Below are 22,130 nucleotides of genomic sequence, written 5' to 3'. Positions count from 1 at the left end.
TTCTCATGTTATTATTTGGCACAAAAAGAAAAAAAATCGTCCGAATATGTTACAAACTGTAGGCAGTAAAAAGGCTGTAAATTGCTGACATTTGAGATGCACTTCGACTAATATAAATACATTAATTGAATCTACTACTGTATTAGAAAATGCTGGAATTAAGTGAACAAATGTGGATTATGTACTGGTAGGTAAATTGCATATTTCTGCAGTCGTTCATACAGTCGCCCCTGTGAATTGCGCATGCTCCCTGTGTCTCCTTCACTGTGCCCTATCTTTTCCAGGCCGGCAGATGCTAGTTTTGACAGGGTGAAAAGGGAACAGTGTTCAGACGCTTTGCAGATATCCATCTCTCCTTGCTTCACAACATAAAATCGGTAGCTATGAACATTCAACTGTTGATGTAGCTAATATAAAACATGAATGTTTATTTTTTTAAATAATGCCATTCATCGCTTGGAGGAATCATTGACAGTAAATGTCACTACACTAGTTAGCGCGGTTGTCCAAGGTTAGCCACTGCACCAACTGGGCAACTAGCTAATGTTAGGTAGCTCGCTACAAGGGCCTATTCCAATGTCCATCTGTTTTAGCTAATGTGGTTTACATGCTAACTTGTTAGCTGGCACATATTACATAATGTTGTTTGGCAAAGTGCTGTATAATCCCAGGTAGAGTTGTTGCAATTAACGATATGAAACTATTTTTTAAATGTTATTTTAACGTTTTAAATGACTAACAGTTGTTTTTTTCCAAAGAAATAGGGGGCGTGTACCATGGTTTTTCCACTATTAGCTACTGTTAGTTAACTAGCTAACGAGGCTAACTAGCTGCAATATTTATCAAATTAAGTTCTTAACTTTTATATACGATACATTTTGTCGTTGTTGGCATATTTACTCTTACTGATTCCAGTCATCCCCAATGCATCATGCAGATGTAACGTTATCTACGCTAGCCAACATTTCAGCTGGCTAACGTTAGCCAGTTTGCCTAGCCTGGCTAACCACCATCACTGACTCTCTTAAACGGTCCCATCTGCAGTTCTTTGTCAGAAATAGACCGTGCACAAAACATGTTCGCCCGCCACTCGTCTTGCAAACAATAGAACAATGAAAATGTAGCTGTGGAAATATATAAACTAGCTAGCCATCTAGGTACTTTAATTTGTGCTGGTGGCGTTAACTTACAGTTAGGACCCTCACCTTGGTAACTGATAGCTATGACCCTCACCTTCAAGATGAACACAAATTTTTCTGGTTGAGTCTAAGTTGCGTAGCTAACGTTAGCTGTCGTTGCGTGCTGAAATGAGAAGATAATCAGCCAAGTGAATTAACCAGTGCCTTACTGTTAGCTGGTTGGAAGGATGACATAACATTACACTTTTTAAAAATGTATTCATTATTAGATGCATCTAGCTAGCTATCTACAATTGGCTCATTCATCCCCCCTCTACCCTGTGTGTTCTGTCAACTTACCTGGTAAAATAAAATAAACTATTATTACTAACATGACATATTTAGGCTTTGTGACAGATCAAGGTAACTCAAAAGCCACCTGAAAATAAAATTCAATGTAAAAATCAACTAGCTATTTGTTTTCTTAGTTTGGTATTGTGATAACTGCAAATATTGTTACAATATGTGCCTGTGCCCAGTCCTGTCAACCCACAAGGGCCTAGATTTGTAAATACTGCAGCCTGTTCTGCAAGCTCCTGTTGTCCCCAGTCAAGAAAATACATGCCACCTCTGACTTCAGTTTATCCTTGAGATGATAGGTTTGGAAACTTGCCTAGAATGGCATGTAAAGCATCTCCTTATGGTTATGTAGGTCAATCAAAGCTATAGGCTAATCCAGTGCTGTGTGTGTGGCCTGAGTGTGATGCTGGTGTCGGCCTAGCTAGCTTCCTGCTAAGAAGAAACAATCTGTTCTCCAGCTGAGCTCACTCACTGGGAAACCAGTCACATGACCTAGGTACCCAGCCTCCCAGCACTCTGGTTGCCAAGGATATGTGACAGGGCATCTATTCTACACTGATGATTCACTAGGGAAAAAATGTCTGCTGCAGAATAGTCACTGGCACACTGCAGTCCTTCTGGACTGCTTTGCAAAATGAAGAGTCCTGAGATTTCTAGTGACAACTTCCAAATCAGTCCTGTGGGAATCATGTCAGGTGTATGCAACATTCTAGAACATCACACACTGAGTCAAGTATTGCAGTGGGACATAGTTACGGCGAAATATATTGGCAGCCTTGAACTTTTATTAAATCATTTCCTATTTCTTCTAAAATAAGTTGTAATTAAAAAAAAAAAAACTTTGGTCACCACACACTGTTATTGGGTTTTCAACATTGCAGAACCTTTTTTTGCAAAACATAAGTTTACGATTTATATGTAGAAAATGAAGACATGGCATGGGCAAAATTATTGCCACCCCAGAGCTAGTACTTGGTTGCACAGTCTTTGTCCAATAACTGCGGACAAACACTTATTGTAGCCCGAAAATGAGCTTGCTGCACCTTTCTACTGGTAATTTGGACTACTTCTCAGCTACAAACTGCTCTAATTCTTTTCACCATAGGTTTTTGGATGTGATTCAGATCTTGACTCTTCCCTGGCCACTCCAGAGCATTCCAACGTCTCTTCTTGATCCATTCCAGGGTGCTTTTTGATATGTGTTTGGGGTTGCTGTCCAGCTGGAAGAAGACACACAACTTTCAATGGAGACCCAGTTTTTGGACACTGGGTCCTACATTGGACTACAAAACACCTAATAATCTGCTGATTTCATGATGCCTTGTGCACGTTCAAGGCCCCCCGTACCAGAGGCAGCAAGGAAACCCCACAGCATTATCAAACCTCCCCGTCTTTGATTGTAGGAGGGTGTTCTTTTCATTGACTGCTTAATTTGGTTGTCAGTAAACACAGTGCTGATCTGTATTGCCAAAGAGCTCTGATTGTGTTTCATTGGTCCACAGAACATTTCCCCAGGATTTAGGCTTGTTTAGGTGAGTTTTTGAGAAGTTCAATTAGGCTTTCTTGTGTCTCCTTCAGCAGTGGGGTCTCATGTTTACCAACAACCAAATGAAGCATTCAAAGAAAAGAACACCCTCCCTAAAATCAAACGTGGGGAGGTTTGGTAATGCTGTTGGGTTGTATGATGCCTCTGATACTGGGGGCATTGAATGTGTGCAAAACATAAAATCAGCAGATTATATTTGTGTTTTGGAGTGTAATGTTCAACCCAGTGTCCAAAAACGGTGTCTCTGTTGATGGTTGTGGGTCTTCCGGCAAGTCAACAACCCAAAAATACAGCAAAAGCACCCTGAAATGGTTCAAGAAGTATCACTGGATTGTTCTGGAGTGGCCAGCGACGATCTAGATCTGAATCACATCCATAACCTATGACGAGAGCTGAAAACAGCAGTTGGAGGGCTCCCCTCAGACATAGAAGAATTAGAGCAGTTTGCTGCTAAAAAGTGGGCCAAATTGCCAGTAGAAAAGTGCAGCAAGCTCATTGATGGCTACAAGAAACATTTGTTGGCAGTTCTCTTGGCCAATGGCTGTGCAACCAAGTACCAGCTATGGGTTGCCAATAACTTTGTCCATGCCATTTGTCTTTATTTTCGAAAATCTAATTGTTAACTTAACTTTACAAAAATAAAAATGGTTCTGCAATGTTAAATCGAATAGCAAGGTAAGGAGGCCATTTTTATTTATTTTCTTCAACTTATTTTTAGAAAAAATTGGGAAATATTTTTTTTGAAGTGCAAGGGAGCCAATATATTTGGCCGCAACTGTATATGGCTTGCATGTGTTGACTATCCCGACTTGTCTCCTCCTCTCCAGGTGCAATGGCTGTTCCTCCTTCATACTCAGACCTGGGCAAGGCTGCCAAGGACATCTTCAGCAAGGGCTATGGTGAGTTACTAACTAAAATATCTTCAGCAAGGGCTATGATAGGTTTCTAAATAGTAAAACCATTTGCACACCTGAACAGTTAGCTTACCAAGGAGAAGCCAAAATTCCACACATGACAATGATTGACAGTCAGAGGAGGTAGCTAAAGCATGAAATAACAGATTAAGTTACTGTTTATAGTCTGGTCGTGCTAGAATTTGAAACACCAAAGTCACCTGGTAATCAGCCAATGTGATACATAAAAATGTTAAGTTGCACTTGGCTGGTGAGGTTATGGACTGTTAGAAAGCAAAGCAAATAGGGATGTAAGGATTCACCGATATGCCTTGGTCCCTGTTTTAAAATGTTTAAGATGCAACTGCATTGGTCCGTGGACCCCAAACTGATCAATATGTAGCATGCATTGGTCAGAAAATATATTCAAACGTTATGAATTGCTAATTCAGTCTTTTTGCTTACTTTCTACCTTCTGAAAATACCACATTTTTTGTAACACCTGATGCGTTTTCTCCAGTGTCGAACTAAGCATGTAACTGCGTTGACAGTCATTGCTCTACAAGTCCTTTTACCTGCTGAACAATCCCAGGGACTATCGGTAGCCTAGTCAAACTACATACAGCACCTTACGCATTAAAATCCAAAAATGACTAGCGCAATATAAGGTTTTATTAGTTAACTTCTAGTTCCTCCCAAACCCGGATCCGGGAGCACCCCCACCAGTAAAAAAGCTGACTAGCATAGCCTAGCATAGCGTCACAAGTAAATACTAGCATCTAAATATCATTAAATCACAAGTCCAAGACACCAGATGAAAGATACACTTCTTGTGAATCCAGCCATCATTTCTGATTTTTAAAATGTTTTACAGGGAAGACACAATGTAAATCTATTAGCTAACCACGTTAGCAAAAGACACCACTTTTCTTACTCCACCATTTTTTTACTGCATCAGTAGCTATCACAAATTCGACCAAATAAAGATATAAATAGCCACTAACCAAGAAACAACTTTATCAGATGACAGTCTGATAACATATTTATTGTATAGCATATGTTTTGTTAGAAAAATGTGCATATTTCAGGTATAAATCATAGTTTACCATTGCAGCCACCATCACAACTCTCCCCAAAGCGACTAGAATAACTACAGAGAGCAACGTGTATTACCTAATTACTCATCATAAAACATTTCTTAAAAATACACAGCGTACAGCAATTGAAAGACACAGATCTTGTGAATCCAGACAATATTTCAGATTTTCTAAGTGTTTTACAGCGAAAACACAATATAGCGTTATATTAGCTTAGCACAATAGCAAACCACACAACAGCATTGATTCCAGCCAAACATAGCGATAACGTATTCACCACCAAAATATATTAATTTTTTCACTAACCTTCTCAGAATTCTTCAGATGACAGTCCTGTAACATCATATTACACAATGCATATAGAGTTTGTTCGAAAATGTGCATATTTAGCGGCACAAATCGTGGTTATACAATGAGAAAAGTTGCCAAGCTGCCCAGAAAATGTCGGGCGCCATCTTGGAGAGGCACCTATTCTAATCAATAAATAATCATAAACTTGACAAAAAAATACAGGGTGGACAGCAAATGAAAGACAAATTAGTTCTTAATGCAATCGCTTTGTTACATTTTTAAAATTAACGTTATTGCGCAATACAGCGTGCGCTAAAGCAAGGCTACACTGAAATTAATGGCGGCTTATGCATTTAACATTTTTCAACAGAACAATGATTTATCAGCATAAATAGTTCTTACTTTTTGATGACCTCCCATCAGAATCTTGGGAAAGGTGTCCTTTGTCCAGAACAATCGTCTTTTGGTTGAAAGCTGTCCTCTTGTCCTGTCGAAATAGCCGCTAACGTTCGGCATGTGCCGGAAAGGTGTCCAACTCTTGAAAGCGCGTCACAAAGAAATGCCAGAAAATCGCAATAAACTGATATAAATTGCTATAAGTCGGTTTAAATTAACTACCTTATGATGTCTTTAACAACTATAACGAATAAAAACATGACCGGAGATATAGAACTGGCAAAACGAAAGCTTGGCAGGAGCCCACTCTGATGTCCCTACTGCGCCAGGCGCACCGTTGAAAAGGACGGTACTTCCGCTCCAGGGTCTTATATAAGGTCCCAGATTGCGCAATCCACTCCATTCAAATTCTCACCACTTACTAACATCTAGAGGAAGGCGTATGCAGTGTTTGTAGCCCCACAGCGTACATAGGGACTTATAAACTGACCCCAGAACAGGGACCTCGATTTCAGAAATCTCACTCCCTGACAGGAAATGTGCTGCAGAATGAGTCCTGTTTCACTCAGAGACATAATTCAAACGGTTTTAGAAACTAGAGAGTGTTTTCTATCCAATAGTAATAATAATATGCATATTGTACGAGCAAGAATTGAGTACGAGGCAGTTTAATTTGGGAACTCATTTTTCCAAAGTCGAAATAGCACCCCCCATAGGCTCAAGAGGTTTTTAACTGACAACCTATGTCATTTTCTAGGTTATTATTATCTATGCGCTGTTGAAAAGTGTATTTTACCAGACTAAAAGTAAGCTGCCGGAGACAACTCTCATCTGTCTATAGGCTACCTGCTGAACGGGGCCTACAATAGATTTTATTTGATTATTCAGTTTCACCAACAGCAATAATTTTGGTAGTTTTGCAATTAGTGTAATATGGTATTCTTTTTGATATACAGAGCAGTGGTGATTTTAGCATGTAAATCTTGGTGGGGCAAACTCAAAACATTTTAGATGCATGCCAACAAAGCCACAACACGAAACAATACATTCATTGCACTATAACAGTGACAAACGGTGGCCATAAACTGTTAGGTACTACAGTACATAAAACTGTGCCAACAGCAGAGCTTTTCTTTCAGCACCATGGAGTGAATCCTTAACACCGCTACACCTGGTTATCAGCGGAGCCTTGTCTGGCAGCGCAACAGTTCATCAAGCCTTATTTACTGCCTTTTTAAAAACTATAGCTGATATGGCTGACTTGCTTAAACAAATGTGGTTACTACTGACTCCTTGTGGATATGTGTAAGTCTGTAAGAACCGCATTCTCCTTCAATAATAACAAACGCCAAAATTAGTTTAGACTTTTGAACCATACACAAACATTATTACATTTATGTTCAGTAAATTCACGATGTTTATTCTTATATCATTAACACTTAGCTCTAAGTATAAGCAAGTGCAAGCAAACAAGGGCCTATTCATTCAGCACTTTCAAAATGGACACCCACAGAAATTCAGATATTATTTCAGATAAATTCAGCAAGATGTTGAGGCCTTAACTTTACTCTCACACGGAGTGCGAGAGAGACTCGGTTAGCCTACCATTTGAAGTATTTTCTTAGGCCTATGTGGTCTAAAAAGGGAGGAAAATATAATCACGAGGATCCACTTTTATATACTTCCCACGGGGGGACCAGGGTTCAATTCCCACGGGGGGACCAGGATGAATATGTATGAACTTTCCAATTTGTAAGTCGCTCTGGATAAGAGCGTCTGCTAAATGACTTAAATGTAAATGTAAATGTAATATACAATATACCGACGCACAGTCAGTGCAGTGCGCAAACAAAACAACCCTTGCAATATCAACTGGAATTACATGGGTCAATTACTGAACTTTTTGTTGAAAACAAATATTTGAATGGTAGATTGTCACTGGCAAATATGGTTAGACCCAACAACATTATATAGTATCTGCTCCTCGTCAAGAAAAGCACACGAGATAATTATAATACACAAAGTTAGCAAAACAGTTAAATCATTCCAACATTGCCTAACATTTGAATAAGATAATGAGATGGACCTACAGTACATTTGGAAAGTGTTCAGACCCCTTGACTTTTTCCACATTTTGTTATGTTACAGCCTTGTACTAAAATTGATTAAATTTGTTATTTTCTTTACCAATCTACACACAATACTGTTCCTAGGCCATCATTGTAAATAAGAATTTGTTCTTAACTGACTTGCCTAGTTAAATTTAAAAAATGTAATACCCCTTAATGACAAAACAAAAACAGGTTTTTAGAAATGTTTGCAAATTTATAAAAAATAAAGAGACCTTATTTAAATAAGTATTCAGACCCTTTGCAATGAGACTCAAAATTGAGCTCCGGTGCATCCTGTTTCCATTGATCATCCTTGATGTTTTACAACTTGGAGTTCACCTGTGGTAAATTCAATTGATTGGACATAATTTGGAAAGGCACACACCTGTCTATATAAGGACCCACAGTTGACAGTGCAAAAACCATGCAATGAGGTTGAAGGAATTGTCCGTAGCGCACCAAGACAGGATTGTGTCTCGGCACAGATCTGGGGAAGGGTACCAAAACATTTTTGCAATATTTAAGTTCCCCAAGAACCCAGTTGTCTCCATCATTCTTAAATGGAAGAAGTTTGGAACCACTAAGACTTTTCCTAGAGCTGGCCGCCCGGTCAAACTGAGCAATCGGGGGAGAAGGGCTTTGGTCAGGGAGGTGACCAAGAACCCATTGGTCACTCTGATAGAGCTCCAGAGTTTCTCTGTGGAGATGGGAGAACCTTCCAGAAGGACTACCGTCTCTGCAGTACTCCACCAATCAGGCCTTTATGGTAGTGGCCAGATGGAAGCCACTCCTCAGTAAAAGGCACATGACAGTCCGCATGGAGTTTGCCAAAAGGCACCTAACGGACTCGTGAGAAACAAGATTCTCTTGACTGATGAAACCAATATTGAACTATTTGGCCTGAAAGCCAAGCATCACATCTGGAGGAAACCTGGCACCATCCCTACAGTGAAGCATGGTGGTGGCAGCATCATGCTGTGGGGATGTTTTTCAGTGACAGGGACTGGGAGACTAGTCAGGATCGAGGGAAAGCTGAATGGAGCAAAGAACAGAGAGATCCTTGATGGAAACCTGCTCCGGAGCACCTCAGACTGGAGCAAAGGTTTACCTTCCAACAGGACAATGCAGGATTGGCTTCGGGACAAGTCTCTGAATGTCCTTGAGTGGCCCAGCCAGAGCCCAGACTTGAACCCGATCAAACATCTCTGGAGAGACCTGAAAATAGCTGTGCAGCGACTCTCCCCTTCCAACCTGACAGATCTTGAGGATCTGCAGAGAAGTATGGGAGAAACTCCCCAAATACAGGTGTTCCAAACTTGTAGCGTCATAACCAAGGAGACTGTAATCGCTGCCAAAGATGCTTCAACAAATACTGACTAAAAGGTCTAAATACTTAAGTAAATGTGATCATTCCGGGTTTTAAAATAAATATATTAGGAAAAATGTCTAAAAGGCACTATTTTATAGACCGACCTTCATAGACCGACCTTCATAGGCCGACCTTCATAGGCCGACCTTCATAGACAAGCATCATTTACACATACCCACAGAAGTCAGCTCAGACAGATCGTTCTCAGGGGTCTTATGAGCTCCATCAGCAGCAGATTATAATTTAGAATGGGTTAACACTTTATTTGAAGGGTTCATAATGAACCATTTCTAATGTATTTACAATCCAGTTGCTGTCAATTTATTTGACATTACTCACACATTTGTCAATGTTAGTAAGCTAGTTATTTACACACGTGTGTGTGTGTGTGTGTATCTGGTATGTATACACACACAGAGTTGAAGTCGGAAGTTTACATACTTAGGTTGGAGTCAATAAAACTAGTTTTTCAATCACTCCACACATTTCTTGTTAAAAAACTATAGTTTTGGCAAGTCGGTTAGGACATCTACTTTGTGCATGACAAGTAATTTTTCAAACAATTGTTTACAGACATATTATTTCACTTATAATTCACTGTATGACAATTCCAGTGGGTCAGAAGTTTACATACAGTAAGTTGACTGTGCCTTTAAACAGCTTGGAAAATTCCAGGAAATGATGTCATGGCTTTAGAAGCATCTGATAGGCTAATTGACATCATTTGAGTCAATTGGAGGTGTACCTGTGCATGTATTTCAAGGCCTACCTTCAAACTCAGTGCCTCTTTGCTTGACATCATGGGAAAATCAAAATAAATCATCCAAGACCTCAGAAAAATATTGTAGACCTCCATAAGTCTGGTTCATCCTTGGGAGCAATTTCCAAATGCCTGAAGGTGCCACGTTCATATGTACAAACAATAGTATGAAAGTATAAACACCATGGGAACACGCAGCCGACATACCGCTCAGGAAGGAGACGCGTTCTGTCTCCTAGAGATGAACGTACTTTGGTGCGAAAAGTGCAAATCAATCCCAGAACAACAGCAAAGGACCTTGTGAAGATGCTGGAGTAAACAGGTACAAAAGTGTCTATATCCATAGTAAAACGAGTCCTATATCGACATAACCTGAAAGGCCGCTCAGCAAGGAAGAAGCCACTGCTCCAAAACCGCCATAAAAAAGCCAGGCTACAGTTTGCAACTGCACATAGTGACAGATATCGTACTTTTTGGAGAAATGTCCTCTTGTCTGATGAAACAAAAATAGAACTGTTTGGCCATAATGGCCATCGTTATGCTTGGAGGAAAAAGGGGGAGGCTTGCAAGCCGAAGAACACCATCCCAACCGTGGAGCACGGGGGTGGCAGCATCATGTTGTGGGGGTGCTTTGCTGCAGGAGGGACTGGTGCATTTCACAAAATAGATGGCATCATGAGGCAGGAAAATGATGTGGATATATTGAAGCAGCGTCTCAAGACATCAGTCAGGAAGTCAAAGCTTGGTCGCAAATGGGTCCTCCAAATGAACAATGACCCCAAGCATACAAAATTGCGAGCAAGGAGGCCTACAAACCTGACTCAGTTACACCAGCTCTGTCAGGAGGAATGGGCCAAAATTCACCCAACTTATTGTGGGAAGCTTGTGGAAGGCTACCCTAAACGTTTGACCCAAGTTAAACAATTTAAAGGCAATGCTACCAAATACTAATTGAGTGTATGTAAACTTCTGACCCACTGAGAATGTGATGAAAGAAATAAAAGCTGAAATAAATCGTTCTCTCTGCTATTATTCTGACATTTCACATTCTTAAAATAATGTGGTGATCCTAACTGACCTAAGACAGGGAATTTTTTACTTGAATGTCAGGAATTGTGAAACGGAGTTTAGATGTATTTGACTAAGGTGAATGTAAACTTCCGACTTCAACTGTGTATATATACACACACACACACACACAGTTGAAGTTTACATACGCCTTAGCCAAATGCATTTAAACTCAGTTTTATATATATATATATATATATAGCAAAAAAAGAAACGTCCTCTCACTGTCAACTGCGTTTATTTTCAGCAAACTAAACGTGTCAATATTTGTATGAACATAAGATTCAGCAACTGAGACATAAACTGAACAAGTTCCACAGACATGTAACTAACAGAAATGGAATAATGTGTCCATGAACAAAGGGGGGGTCAAAATCAAAAGTAACAATCAGTATCTGGTGTGGCCACCAGTTGCATTAAGTACTGCAGTGCATCTCCTCCTCATGGACTGCACCAGATTTTCCAGTTCTTGCTGTGAGATGTTACCCCACTCTTCCACCAAGGCACCTGCAAGTTCCCAGACATTTCTGGGGGAAATGGCCCTAGCCCTCACCCTCCGATCCAACAGGTCCCAGACGTGCTCAATGGGATTGAGATCCGGGCTCTTCGCTGGCCATGGCAGAACACTGACATTCCTGTCTTGCAGGAAATCACGCACAGAACGAGCAGTATGGCTGGTGGCATTGTCATGCTGGAGGGTCATGTCAGGATGAGCCTGCAGGAAGGTTAGCACATGAGGGAGGAGGATGTCTTCCCTGTAACGCACAGTGTTGAGATTGCCTGCAATAACAAGCTCAGTCCGATGATGCTGTGTGTGACACACTGCCCCAGACCATGACGCACCCCTCCACCTTCAAATCGATCCCACTCCAGAGTACAGGCCTCAGTGTAACGCTCATTCCTTCGGCGATAAACGCGAATCCGACCATCACCCCTGGTGAGACAAAACCGTGACTCGTCAGTGAAGAGCACTTTTTGCCAGTCCTGTCTGGTCCAGCGACGGTGGGTTTGTGCCCATAGGCAATGTTGCCGGTGATGTCTGGTAAGGACCTGCCTGTTACGTTCCCCAGTTTCTGTTTTGTAGTTTGTATTTGAGTGTGTGTTTCAGGAGATTGTTTCCTGAATTCTCCCCAAGCAGCTGATTGGTCAGCCCCATTAATGATTGGAGCTGACCCCGCCCCCTCATCAAGTTACAGCTGTATCCGATTAGACTCCTTCTGAAGCTATATAAAAGCCAGTGTTCTGTTCAGAATAGAGATCATTTGCTGAGAGATGACTGCTGAGAGAGGAGGCTGATGGCTGTGAGGGTGATATACTGTGTTGGTTGTTCTCAGAGGGAGATGATTAGTGTGTCCTGTATTGGTTGAGTGAGAGAGCTGATTGGTTATGTCTGTTGTGTGTCAATAGGACGCAGTGTTTTGATTATTCTGTTTCATTTGTTCCCAGGGGGGAAGGAAAAGGCACCTAGGGAGGGTTTAGGCAAGAGGCCCGCGGGCATACATATACCCGTAGTATTCACGGGTATATGCCGCTGCGCTGCGTTGGCCACTCGAGGTTTGGCCGCTCCTGTTGCAATGTAAATTGTCTGGGAAAGCCCAGGAAGTAGTAGCTGCTCTCTCCCTGGAAGACAGTTTACACTACGATACAGTTAAAACGACCGTGTTGCGGGCTTATGAGTTGGTGCCTGAAGCTTATAGGCAGCGCTTCAGGAACCACAAGAAACCCTCTCACCGTACTTTCGTTGAGTTTACTCGGGACAAAGAGTCTCTGTTTAATCCTTACTCGCTCCTACAGTCCCATACCTCTTTCACTTCACGGGGAGTTGAGTTGTAGTTCCCTCTTCTTAGAGGCGTGCTTAACACTGCCTTACAACAGGCCTACAAGCCCTCAGTCCAGCCTCTCTCAGCCTATTGCGGACAGTCTGAGCACTGATGGAGGGATTGTGCGTTCCTGGTGTAACTCGGGCAGTTGTTGTTGCCATCCTGTACCTGTCCCACAGGTGTGCTGTTCGGGGTTACCGATCCCGTGCAGGTGTTGTTACACGTGGTCTGCCACTGCGAGGGCGATCAGCTCTCTGTCCTGTCTCCCTATAGCGCTGTCTTAGGTGTCTCATAGTACGGACATAGCAATTTATTGCCCTTGCCACATCTGCAGTCCTCATGCCTCCTTGCAGCATGCCTAAGGCACATTCACGCAGATGAGCAGGGACCCTGTGCATCTTTCTTTTGGTGTTTTTCAGAGTCAGTAGAAAGGCCTCTTTAGTGTCCCAACTTTTCATAACTGTGACCTTAATTGCCTACCGTCTGTACGCTGTTAGTGTCTTAGCGACCGTTCCACAGGTACATGTTCATTAATTGTTTATGGTTCATTGAACAAGCATGGAAAACAGAGTCTAAACCCTTTACAATGAAGATCTGTGAAGTTAATTTGCAAAAATCCAAATATTTTTGAAGGACTGGGTCCTGAAAAAGGGACGTTTCTTTTTTTGCTGAGTTTACTTAAACATCCTGTGTTGTATAATTGTTCTTTTACCAGGTACAGCAAGAATGTCTACCATTGGCATGCCCATCTTTTTGTGAGAAGTTATACTGGTCACTCAAACATTTCTAAAGTATAAATAGCACTCACTCTAGATTAGGGACTGCAAAAATGGTTTATTATTGTTTGAGTAGCGATTTAATACATGGGGAATACCCAATTTATAAATGCCTTATATAATTGGTTTATTATGGACCCTTAAAGTAGTGTTACCAATGTGGGGTAAATGTGGGTTTATGCAACAAATGTTAGTGCATCGAATCGCATGGAACTGAAATCGAATCGATTCAAACTAAAGCATATCGTTCCTGTATCGTGTTGGAGCCCATGTATCGAAATGTCTTGAAAGGGAAAGATGCACATCCCTAAATGCAAACCATGTGATAACTCAACGCATCATAAACAAATTGTCATTGTTCTACGAGTCTGCTCAAATGTACACTTAGCTCGTCAACCTCTTGTTTAACCCTCAAGGCTTCGGCATCGTGAAGCTGGACTTGAAGACCAAGTCTCAGAGCGGAGTGGTGAGTCTTCTGTTTCTGTCCTCCCCTTTTCTATTTCCCCCCCTCTCCCCCTCCACTGTACCACCTGCGCTGCCTCGGTTGCTCTTTCTCTCTCTGCTAATGTTAATCAATCATTAACATTTCTATCTTAGTAGAACATATTTTTATTTTTTTGAGGAAAAAGTAGATTGGGATTCTGTGACTGTAATTTTGTAAATAACCTTTCTCTCTATGGTACTGTAATAACGACCCTTCTAACTGTCTGTAATTCTGAGCTCTAAGGTTCACAGGTTGCTAGGTGATGTTGCTGGCTCTGCTTGGCTTTATGCTTCAGGATAAAGAGATATGACAGGCTGTGTGTGTGTGTGTGAGAAGTCAGCTTGTGTTTAAGACTGTGTGTGGGGCCTGTTTGTCTCCATATCTGCTTATCCTAACCCCTGCTCTGTCCCCCTGCCTCCCCGCTGCCTCCTGGACTGCGCTCTATTTTAGATGGTAAGACTCTCTCCCACAGTGTGCTGATGTCTCTATGTATGTACAACATGATACGTGCTGGAAGATGCATCGACAGACTGTCTGATTTCACTGTTAAGTCTTGTTTTTGCATCCTTGTGTCCAGCAGATGGTACTGTTAGTCTGTTTGCATCTACATCACTGTCCAGTGACTTATAGTTATTTAACATTTTTGTCTCTGTCCAACTAATTTTACATGTATTTCACATCCATTTCTTTGACCATCTGGATTGACTGGTGTCAGTGATAAAGTTTTCAACAATGTTGCTGTCCAAATAATGTTTTAATTCTTGTCTCTTCAACTAATTTCATTTTGTCATCCATTTCTTTGTCCAGCTTCAACCACTGACTGCCACTCACTGCTTTGCTGCACCCACACTACATGGACAAAAGTATGTGGACACCTGCTCGTCGAACATCTCATTCCAAAATCATGGGCATTAATATGGAGTTGGTCCCCCCGTTGCTGCCTCCAATCTTATGGGAAGGCTTTCTACTAGATGTTGGAACTTGCTTCCATTCAGTCACGAGCATTAGTGAGGTCGGGCACTGATGTCAGCGTTCCAATTCATCCCAAAGGTGTTCGATGGGGTTGAGTTCAGGGCTCTGCAGGCCAGTCAAGTTTTTCTACACTGATCTCGACAAATTATTTCTTTATGGACCTCGCTTTGTGCACGGGGGCATTGTCATGCTGAAACAGGAAAGGGCCTTCCCCAAACTGTTGCCAGAAAGTTGGAGGCACAGAATCTTCTATAATGTCATTGTATGCTGTAGCGTTAAGGTTTCCCTTCACCATGACTAAGGGGCCTAGCCCCAGACCATTATTCCCCCTCCACCAAACTTTACAGTTGGGACTATGCATTGGGGCAGATTGGTCAACCAGCGTTCTCCTGGCATCCGCCAAACACAGATTCGTCCGTCGGACTGCCAGATGGTGAAGCATGAGTCATCACTCCAGAGAATGCGTTTCCACTGTTCCAGAGTTCAATGGTGGCGAGCTTTTGGTTCACTCCAGACCTGACTGCCCTTGACCAGCACAAAAACATCCTGTGGTGGACTGCAATAGCATCGAACAGTCTCCGCGATATGCAACTGTTCAGGGAAGTCAGGAACCAATACACACAGTCAGTCAGGAAAGCAAACGCAAGCTTTTTCAAACAGAAATTTTCATCCTGTAGCTCTAACTCCAAAAAGTTTTGGGTCACTGTAAAGTCCATGGAGAACAAGAGCACCTCCTCCCAGCTGCCCACTGCACTGAGGCTAGGCAACATGGTCACCACCGATAAATCCACGATAATCGAAAACTTCAATAAGCATTTCTCTACGGCTGGCCATGCTTTCCTCCTGACTACCCCAATCCTGGCCAACAGCTCCGCACCCCCCGCAGCTACTTGCCCGAGCTTCCCCAGCTTCTCCTTCACCCAAATCCAGATCACAGATGTTCTGAAAGAGCTGCAAAACCTGGACCCGTACAAATCAGCTGGGCTAGACAATCTGGACTCTCTCTTTCAAAAAAATTCCGCCGCCATTGTTGCAACCCCTATTACCAGTCTGTTCAACCTCTCTTTCGTATCGTCCGAGATCCCTAAAGATTTGAAAGCTGCCGCGGTCATCCCCCTCTTCAAATGGGGTGACACTCTAGACCCAAACTGTTATAGACCTATATCCATCCTGCCCTGCTTTCCTAAAGTCTTTGAAAGCCAAGTTAATAAACAGATCACTGACCATTTCGAATCCCACCGTACCTTCTCCGCTGTGCAATCCGGTTTCCGAGCTGGTCATGGGTGCATCTCAGCCACGCTCAAGGTACTAAACGATATCATAACTGCCATCGATAAAAGACAATACTGTGCAGCCGTCTTCATCGACCTGGCCGAAGCTTTCGACTCTGTCAATCACCGCATTCTTATCGGCAGACTCAACAGCCTTGGTTTCTCAAATGACTGCCTCGCCTGGTTCACCAACTACTTTGCAGACAGAGTTCAGTGTGTCAAATTGGAGGGCCTGTTGTCCGGAACTCTGGCAGTCTCTATGGGGGTACCACAGGGTTCAATTCTCGGGCCGACTCTTTTCTCTGTATACATCAATGACGTCGCTCTTGCTGCGGGTGATTCCCTGATCCACCTCTACGCAGATGACACCATTCTGTATACTTATGGCCCTCGTTTGGACACTGTGTTAACTAACCTCCAAATGAGCTTCAATGCCATACAACACTCCTTCTGTGGCCTCCAACTGCTCTTAAACGCTAGCAAAACCAAATGCATGCTTTTCAACCGTTCGCTGCCCGCACCCTCCCGTCTGACTAGCATCACTACTCTGGACGGTTCTGACCTAGAATACGTGGACAACTACAAATACCTAGGTGTCTGGCAAGACTGTAAACTCTCCTTCCAGACTCATATCAAACATCTCCATTCCAAAATCAAATCTAGAATCGGCTTTCTATTTCGCAACAAAGCCTCCTTCACTTACGCCGCCAAACTTACCATAGTAAAACTGACTATCCTACCGATCCTCGACTTCGGCGATGTCCTCTACAAAATAGCTTCCAATACTCTACTCAGCAAATTCGATGTAGTCTATCACAGTACCATCCGTTTTATTACCGAAGCGCCTTATACCACCCACCACTGCGACCTGTATGCTCTAGTCGGCTGGCCCTCGCTACTTATTCCGTTGCCAGACCCACTGGCTCCAGGTCATCTATAAGTCTATGCTAGGTAAAGCTCCGCCTTATCTCAGCTCACTGGTAACGATAACAACACCCACCCGTAGCACGCGCTCCAGCAGGTATGTCTCACTGGTCATCCCCAAAGCCAACACCTCCTTTGGCCTCCTTTCCTTCCAGTTCTCTGCTGCCAGTGACTGGAACTAATTGCAAAAATCGCTGAAGCTGGAGACTTTTATTTCCCTCACTAACTTTAAACATAAGCTATCTGAGCAGCTAACCGATTGCTGCAGCTGTACATAGTCCATCTGTAAATAGCCCACCCAATCTACCTACCTCATCCCCATATTGTTTTATTTACTTTGCTGCACTTTTACACACCAGTATCACTACTTACACACCACCATCTGCTCATCATCATCTGCTCATCTATCACTCCAGTGTTAATCTGCTAAATTGTAATTACTTTGCTACTATGGCCTATTTATTGCCTACCTCATGCCATTTGCACACACTGTATATAGACTTTGTTTTTTTCTATTGTGTTATTGACTGTACTCTTGTTTATTCCATGTGTAACTCTGTGTTGTTGTTTGTGTCGCACTGCTTTGCTTTATCTTGGCCAGGTCGCAGTTGTAAATGAGAACTTGTTCTCAACTAGCTTACGTGGTTAAATAAAGGCGAATAAAAAAAAAAAGATGTTTTCAACTCCAGCCTATACTTGGCATTGGGCACAGGCTTGTGTGCGGCTGCTCGGCCCTGGAAACCCATTTCATGAAGCTCTCGACGAACAGTTCTTGTGCTGACGTTGCTTCCAGAGGCAGTTTGGAACTCTGTAGTGAGTGTTGCAACCAAGGACACACTATCTTTGCGTTCTACGCTCTTCAGCACACTGCGGTCCTGTTCTGTGAGCTTGTGGCCTACCACTTCGCGGTTGTTGCTCATAGATGTTTACACTTCACAATAACAGCACTTATTTGACCGGGGCAGCTCTATTAGAGCAGTAATCTGACTAACTGACTTGTTGGAAAGGTGGCATCCTATGATGATGCCATGTTGAAAGTCACTGAGCTCTTCAGTAAGGCCATTCTATTGCCAATTTTTGTCTATGAAGATTGCATGTCTGTGTGCTCGAAGTGAGGGATGCAACTGGTGTGTCTGAAATAGCCGAATCCACTAATTTGAAAGGGTGTCCACATACTTCTGTATATATGGTGTTTCTGTCCATACTTCCTCCTATCCACCCTCCTTACCTTGCATCCCTCACTTTCTTCCTTCTTTTCCTGGTGAACCTTTTCATGCTCTATTACCTGTAATCTGTTTTCTGTGTTTCTCCTCACATAGTTCATTAATCATACAGGGTGTCCTCTTCTGCTGTCAGCAAGAAACTTCCCTTTTCAAAAATCTGCTTTTCTAGATCTCTCACTTCAAACTATTTGACCACAACTCTCTCTCCAACATCTCTTGCCTCATACATTTTCCCACTCTCTTTTACTCTCTCCCTCTTCTCACTCTCTCCCACCCTCTCTTCTCTCCCCCTCAGGAGTTCAACACATCAGGTTCCAGTAACACAGACACGGGGAAGGCAGCTGGTAACCTGGAGACCAAGTACAAGATGAAGGAGCTGGGTCTGAGCTTCAACCAGAAGTGGAACACAGACAACACCCTGGCTACAGAGGTCACTGTGGAGGACCAGCTGGCTCAGGGACTCAAGCTGGCTCTGGACACATCCTTCGTACCAAACACTGGGTGAGAGAGGGACATCAAACTGTTAATGGCATACCACGTTATTCCTTTTGACAAAAAAATATGAAATGATTTAGGATTTATTAATGAAATATGTTATCACCTTTCTTTTTTTAGAGTGTGAAGGATCAGATATGAAAGGTTATTTGTTGGATGTCTAATTTTCCTGTCTCTTCTCCATCTGTCCTCAGCAAGAAGAGTGGCAAGCTGAAAACTGGCTACAAGCGTGACTTCCTTAATGTGGGCTGTGACGTCGACTTCGAGGGTCCCATCATCCACGCAGCCGCAGTGGTGGGCTATGAGGGCTGGCTGGCCGGGTACCAGATGGCCTTTGACACGGCCAAGTCCAAACTGGCCCAGAACAACTTTGCCCTGGGATACAAGGCTGGAGACTTCCAGCTCCACACCAACGTGTGAGTATCTCAGTGCAGTGGATCTTGCCTAGAAACACTGGTTTTGTTTTTGAGTGAGTCATCAGAAATGTGGAATGTGTTAGATGGTCAAGTTTGGGAACCGTGGCTGCTGTTGCCCCGTGTCTCTCAGTAGTAATGGTATGGAGGTTAGAGTAGGAAGGAGTTTCTGTGTTACCTCCCCTCTTTCAGTAATGACGGAACAGAATTAAGAGGGTTCCACCCACCACAAGGTGTCTAGGAGTATGAACGGGGTTGATTTGGGCATGTCTAACTGTTAACTGCTCTCTCTCTCCTCTCTCAGTAACGATGGGACCGAATTTGGGGGTTCTATCTACCAGAAGGTGGATGACCAGCTGGAGACGGCGGTCACTCTGGCCTGGACGGCCGGCAGCAACAACACACGCTTCGGCATCGCAGCCAAATACGCTCTGGACAAAGATGCTTCCCTGTCTGTGAGTAACACACACTTACGTTTACACACACGTTCCATTTACACGCTTTACCCTGGTGGGACTTCAGCCAGCTTTACACACTAACACACGTTCTCTGGCTGTCTCTAACTGTGTCTCCCCCTGCAGGCCAAAGTGAATAACGCCAGCCTGATTGGAGTCGGTTACACCCAAAGCCTCAGGCCAGGTGAGGAACAATCACAACAGAGAAGGTTATGATCTAAGCACAACCGTCATGTTAGGTCTAGCTGTAGTGTTTAACACCTCCAGTAATATTATTCTCCTCTGTGCGTGTAGGTGTGAAGGTGACTCTGTCAGCCCTGATCGATGGGAAGAACTTCAACACCGGCGGTCACAAGGTTGGCCTGGGCTTCGAGCTGGAGGCATAAAGCAGGAACAAGACCCACCAACCAAGAGAAGAGCTCAGAACCAATCACACCTCCATTCCCAACCACATGCAAACCCTACCACAGCCCTTATCCAAAACCATTGTCATGTAGCCTCTCCATTCCTGCACCTCTGTCTCACACACACACACACAGAAACACACACATTAAGTGTTTAGGCAGGAATAGTCAAACCTGTGGCAGCCATGTCCGTCATGACTGAAGTAACTAAATAACCTGAATGAATACTGAGAGGGGGCGAGAGAGACATTCTGTAATGTCATGGCCATTTATATATTCTAGTCCTTTGGTTTAGATAGTTAGCTACCACTACCGTTTATCTTGTTTTAAAGAAAGTGTTTCAGTCTTAGAGGGGAAAGGCAGGCACATAAGATGGATACCTCCCCTTTAACTGACGTTGTACAGAAACGCAGTGGCTAAGTTTTGTCATCTGACTGGTAACTGAAGAGTCACTATGTGTTATATCTCAGTAGGAGTTTGGGGGAGTAGTCCTTGGGAAACTTGTAGCTCATGTATGCTTATGTACGTGTATATATTCCCCTCTTTCATTGTAAACATGTCTGAATGAGTATCTGGAGTAGAACAGAAGGCTTGGTAAGAATGGAAGCCTCGAACAGAAGGCTTGGTAAGAATGGATGCCTCGAAGAGAAGGCTTGGTAAGAATGGAAGCCTCAAGCATTTGAAGCCCAGTGTTCCCTTGGTAAAAAAGGAGTGCTTCGTCTGTCTGTTTCTTTTGTATTGGTTTGAGTATCAAATGTTGTATTTTGGTTGTGCTGTTGTCAGTGGTGGACCATGGTGTCAGTTAAACTAGGTGTGATCATAGGATGTTTTAGTGATGTTGGACATTATGTACGACTTCAATTGTATGTTTTCATATCACGGATGTAAACCGTTGTTGGTTTTGGTCAGGCTGGGTGGAAAGAGACCGGTTAAAGCCAGAAGAGACAGGGTTGGAGTAAGAACCATCTCATTTCAGCCATTTTATATTTGAATTCCTAATTTGACTGAAGTGAGATTTTAAGAGTCCAACCTTGAGAAGGAATCAACCATTTGACCACTGCTACCATCTGCTGTTACTGTAACCACTGAACAATAGGGGAGTCTGCAGGAGAGTTTCAGGAAGATTTTAGCGAAGGACCTGTCAGGAGTATCGTCCGCTGAATGCAGTTCTACATGTCCCAAAACACTCAAATATTTTCCTCTCCTTTGCTCTGTTGCCACGCTTCTGTATATGCCAGCTGGTAGGTGAAAATAATATGGTGGAATCTTCCAGTAGGTTAGAATAGGTGGCATTTCTACAGTGTTGCTTTCATCTATCTAGTTAAGATCGGTGGTCACGTGAAGAGGGATGTGGACATGGTGCTATTTGAGAGTATTTTGAGTGACTCTGAATTTCTGTTCAGGGATTTCATTTAGTCTGTTCTAAAATGAGTATCTTGGCGCCATTCTAGAATGTTGTTGTTGCTCATGCTGCTTTGGACCGACACCCCTTCCTGGCTGTCATTGGTCCCATTGGGAGCCAATCAACACTCCCTGTCATTCCCACTCTGTACATAGTATACATATTCTCTTAGTTTCAACACTCCTACGGTCAGAAAACACTTGAAGCATTCATGTCAGAGGCTGTTGTGTGGAACTCAACTGTCCCCCTTTCCTTTACCAAGTCATAAACCAGGTATCCATTTATCTTTGTTTTCTTTCCATTTGTTGACATAATTGTGAATCTCTGCTTTTGTGTGTTTAGACACAGTACCACATTTTTTCAAATTTCAAGTAATGGAATTCTAATAAATAAACACATTGACTTGATGTCATGTCTTTTGTTTCTCAGACATGAGAATATTTTCATGGTCTGTTAACGCTGAAGTGAGAATATTAGTGATA

At 42.8% G+C, this 22,130-nt stretch overlaps 1 protein-coding gene across 1 annotated transcript; it reads left to right on the top strand.

Annotated features, from left to right (window-relative positions):
• Positions 1-278: 278 nt before the first annotated feature.
• Positions 279-22,055, top strand: LOC120044973 (voltage-dependent anion-selective channel protein 2-like). Its single transcript, XM_038989748.1, has 8 exons — positions 279-377; positions 3,852-3,923; positions 14,022-14,071; positions 18,775-18,980; positions 19,169-19,390; positions 19,692-19,842; positions 19,969-20,026; positions 20,137-22,055. The coding sequence occupies exons 2-8, from the start codon at positions 3,857-3,859 to the stop codon at positions 20,226-20,228; spliced, it is 846 nt and encodes a 281-aa protein (XP_038845676.1). The 5' UTR covers positions 279-377; positions 3,852-3,856; the 3' UTR covers positions 20,229-22,055.
• Positions 22,056-22,130: the final 75 nt, after the last annotated feature.

The sequence above is a fragment of the Salvelinus namaycush genome, chromosome 3, assembly GCF_016432855.1.
Source record: "Salvelinus namaycush isolate Seneca chromosome 3, SaNama_1.0, whole genome shotgun sequence".
In the NCBI taxonomy this organism is placed as follows: domain Eukaryota; kingdom Metazoa; phylum Chordata; class Actinopteri; order Salmoniformes; family Salmonidae; genus Salvelinus; species Salvelinus namaycush.
The sequence above is the reverse complement of the archived record's forward strand: the minus strand, read 5'-3'. Positions and strand labels throughout refer to the sequence as shown.

Excerpts from the sequence above, each read along its gene's own strand:
- LOC120044973 (XM_038989748.1), top strand. The coding sequence starts at position 3,857 with ATGGCTGTTCCTCCTTCATACTCAGACCTGGGCAAGGCTGCCAAGGAC. Across the intron at positions 3,924-14,021 it reads CATCTTCAGCAAGGGCTATG|GCTTCGGCATCGTGAAGCTG; the intron begins GTGAGTTACTAA and ends TTAACCCTCAAG. Across the intron at positions 19,391-19,691 it reads TTCCAGCTCCACACCAACGT|TAACGATGGGACCGAATTTG; the intron begins GTGAGTATCTCA and ends CTCCTCTCTCAG.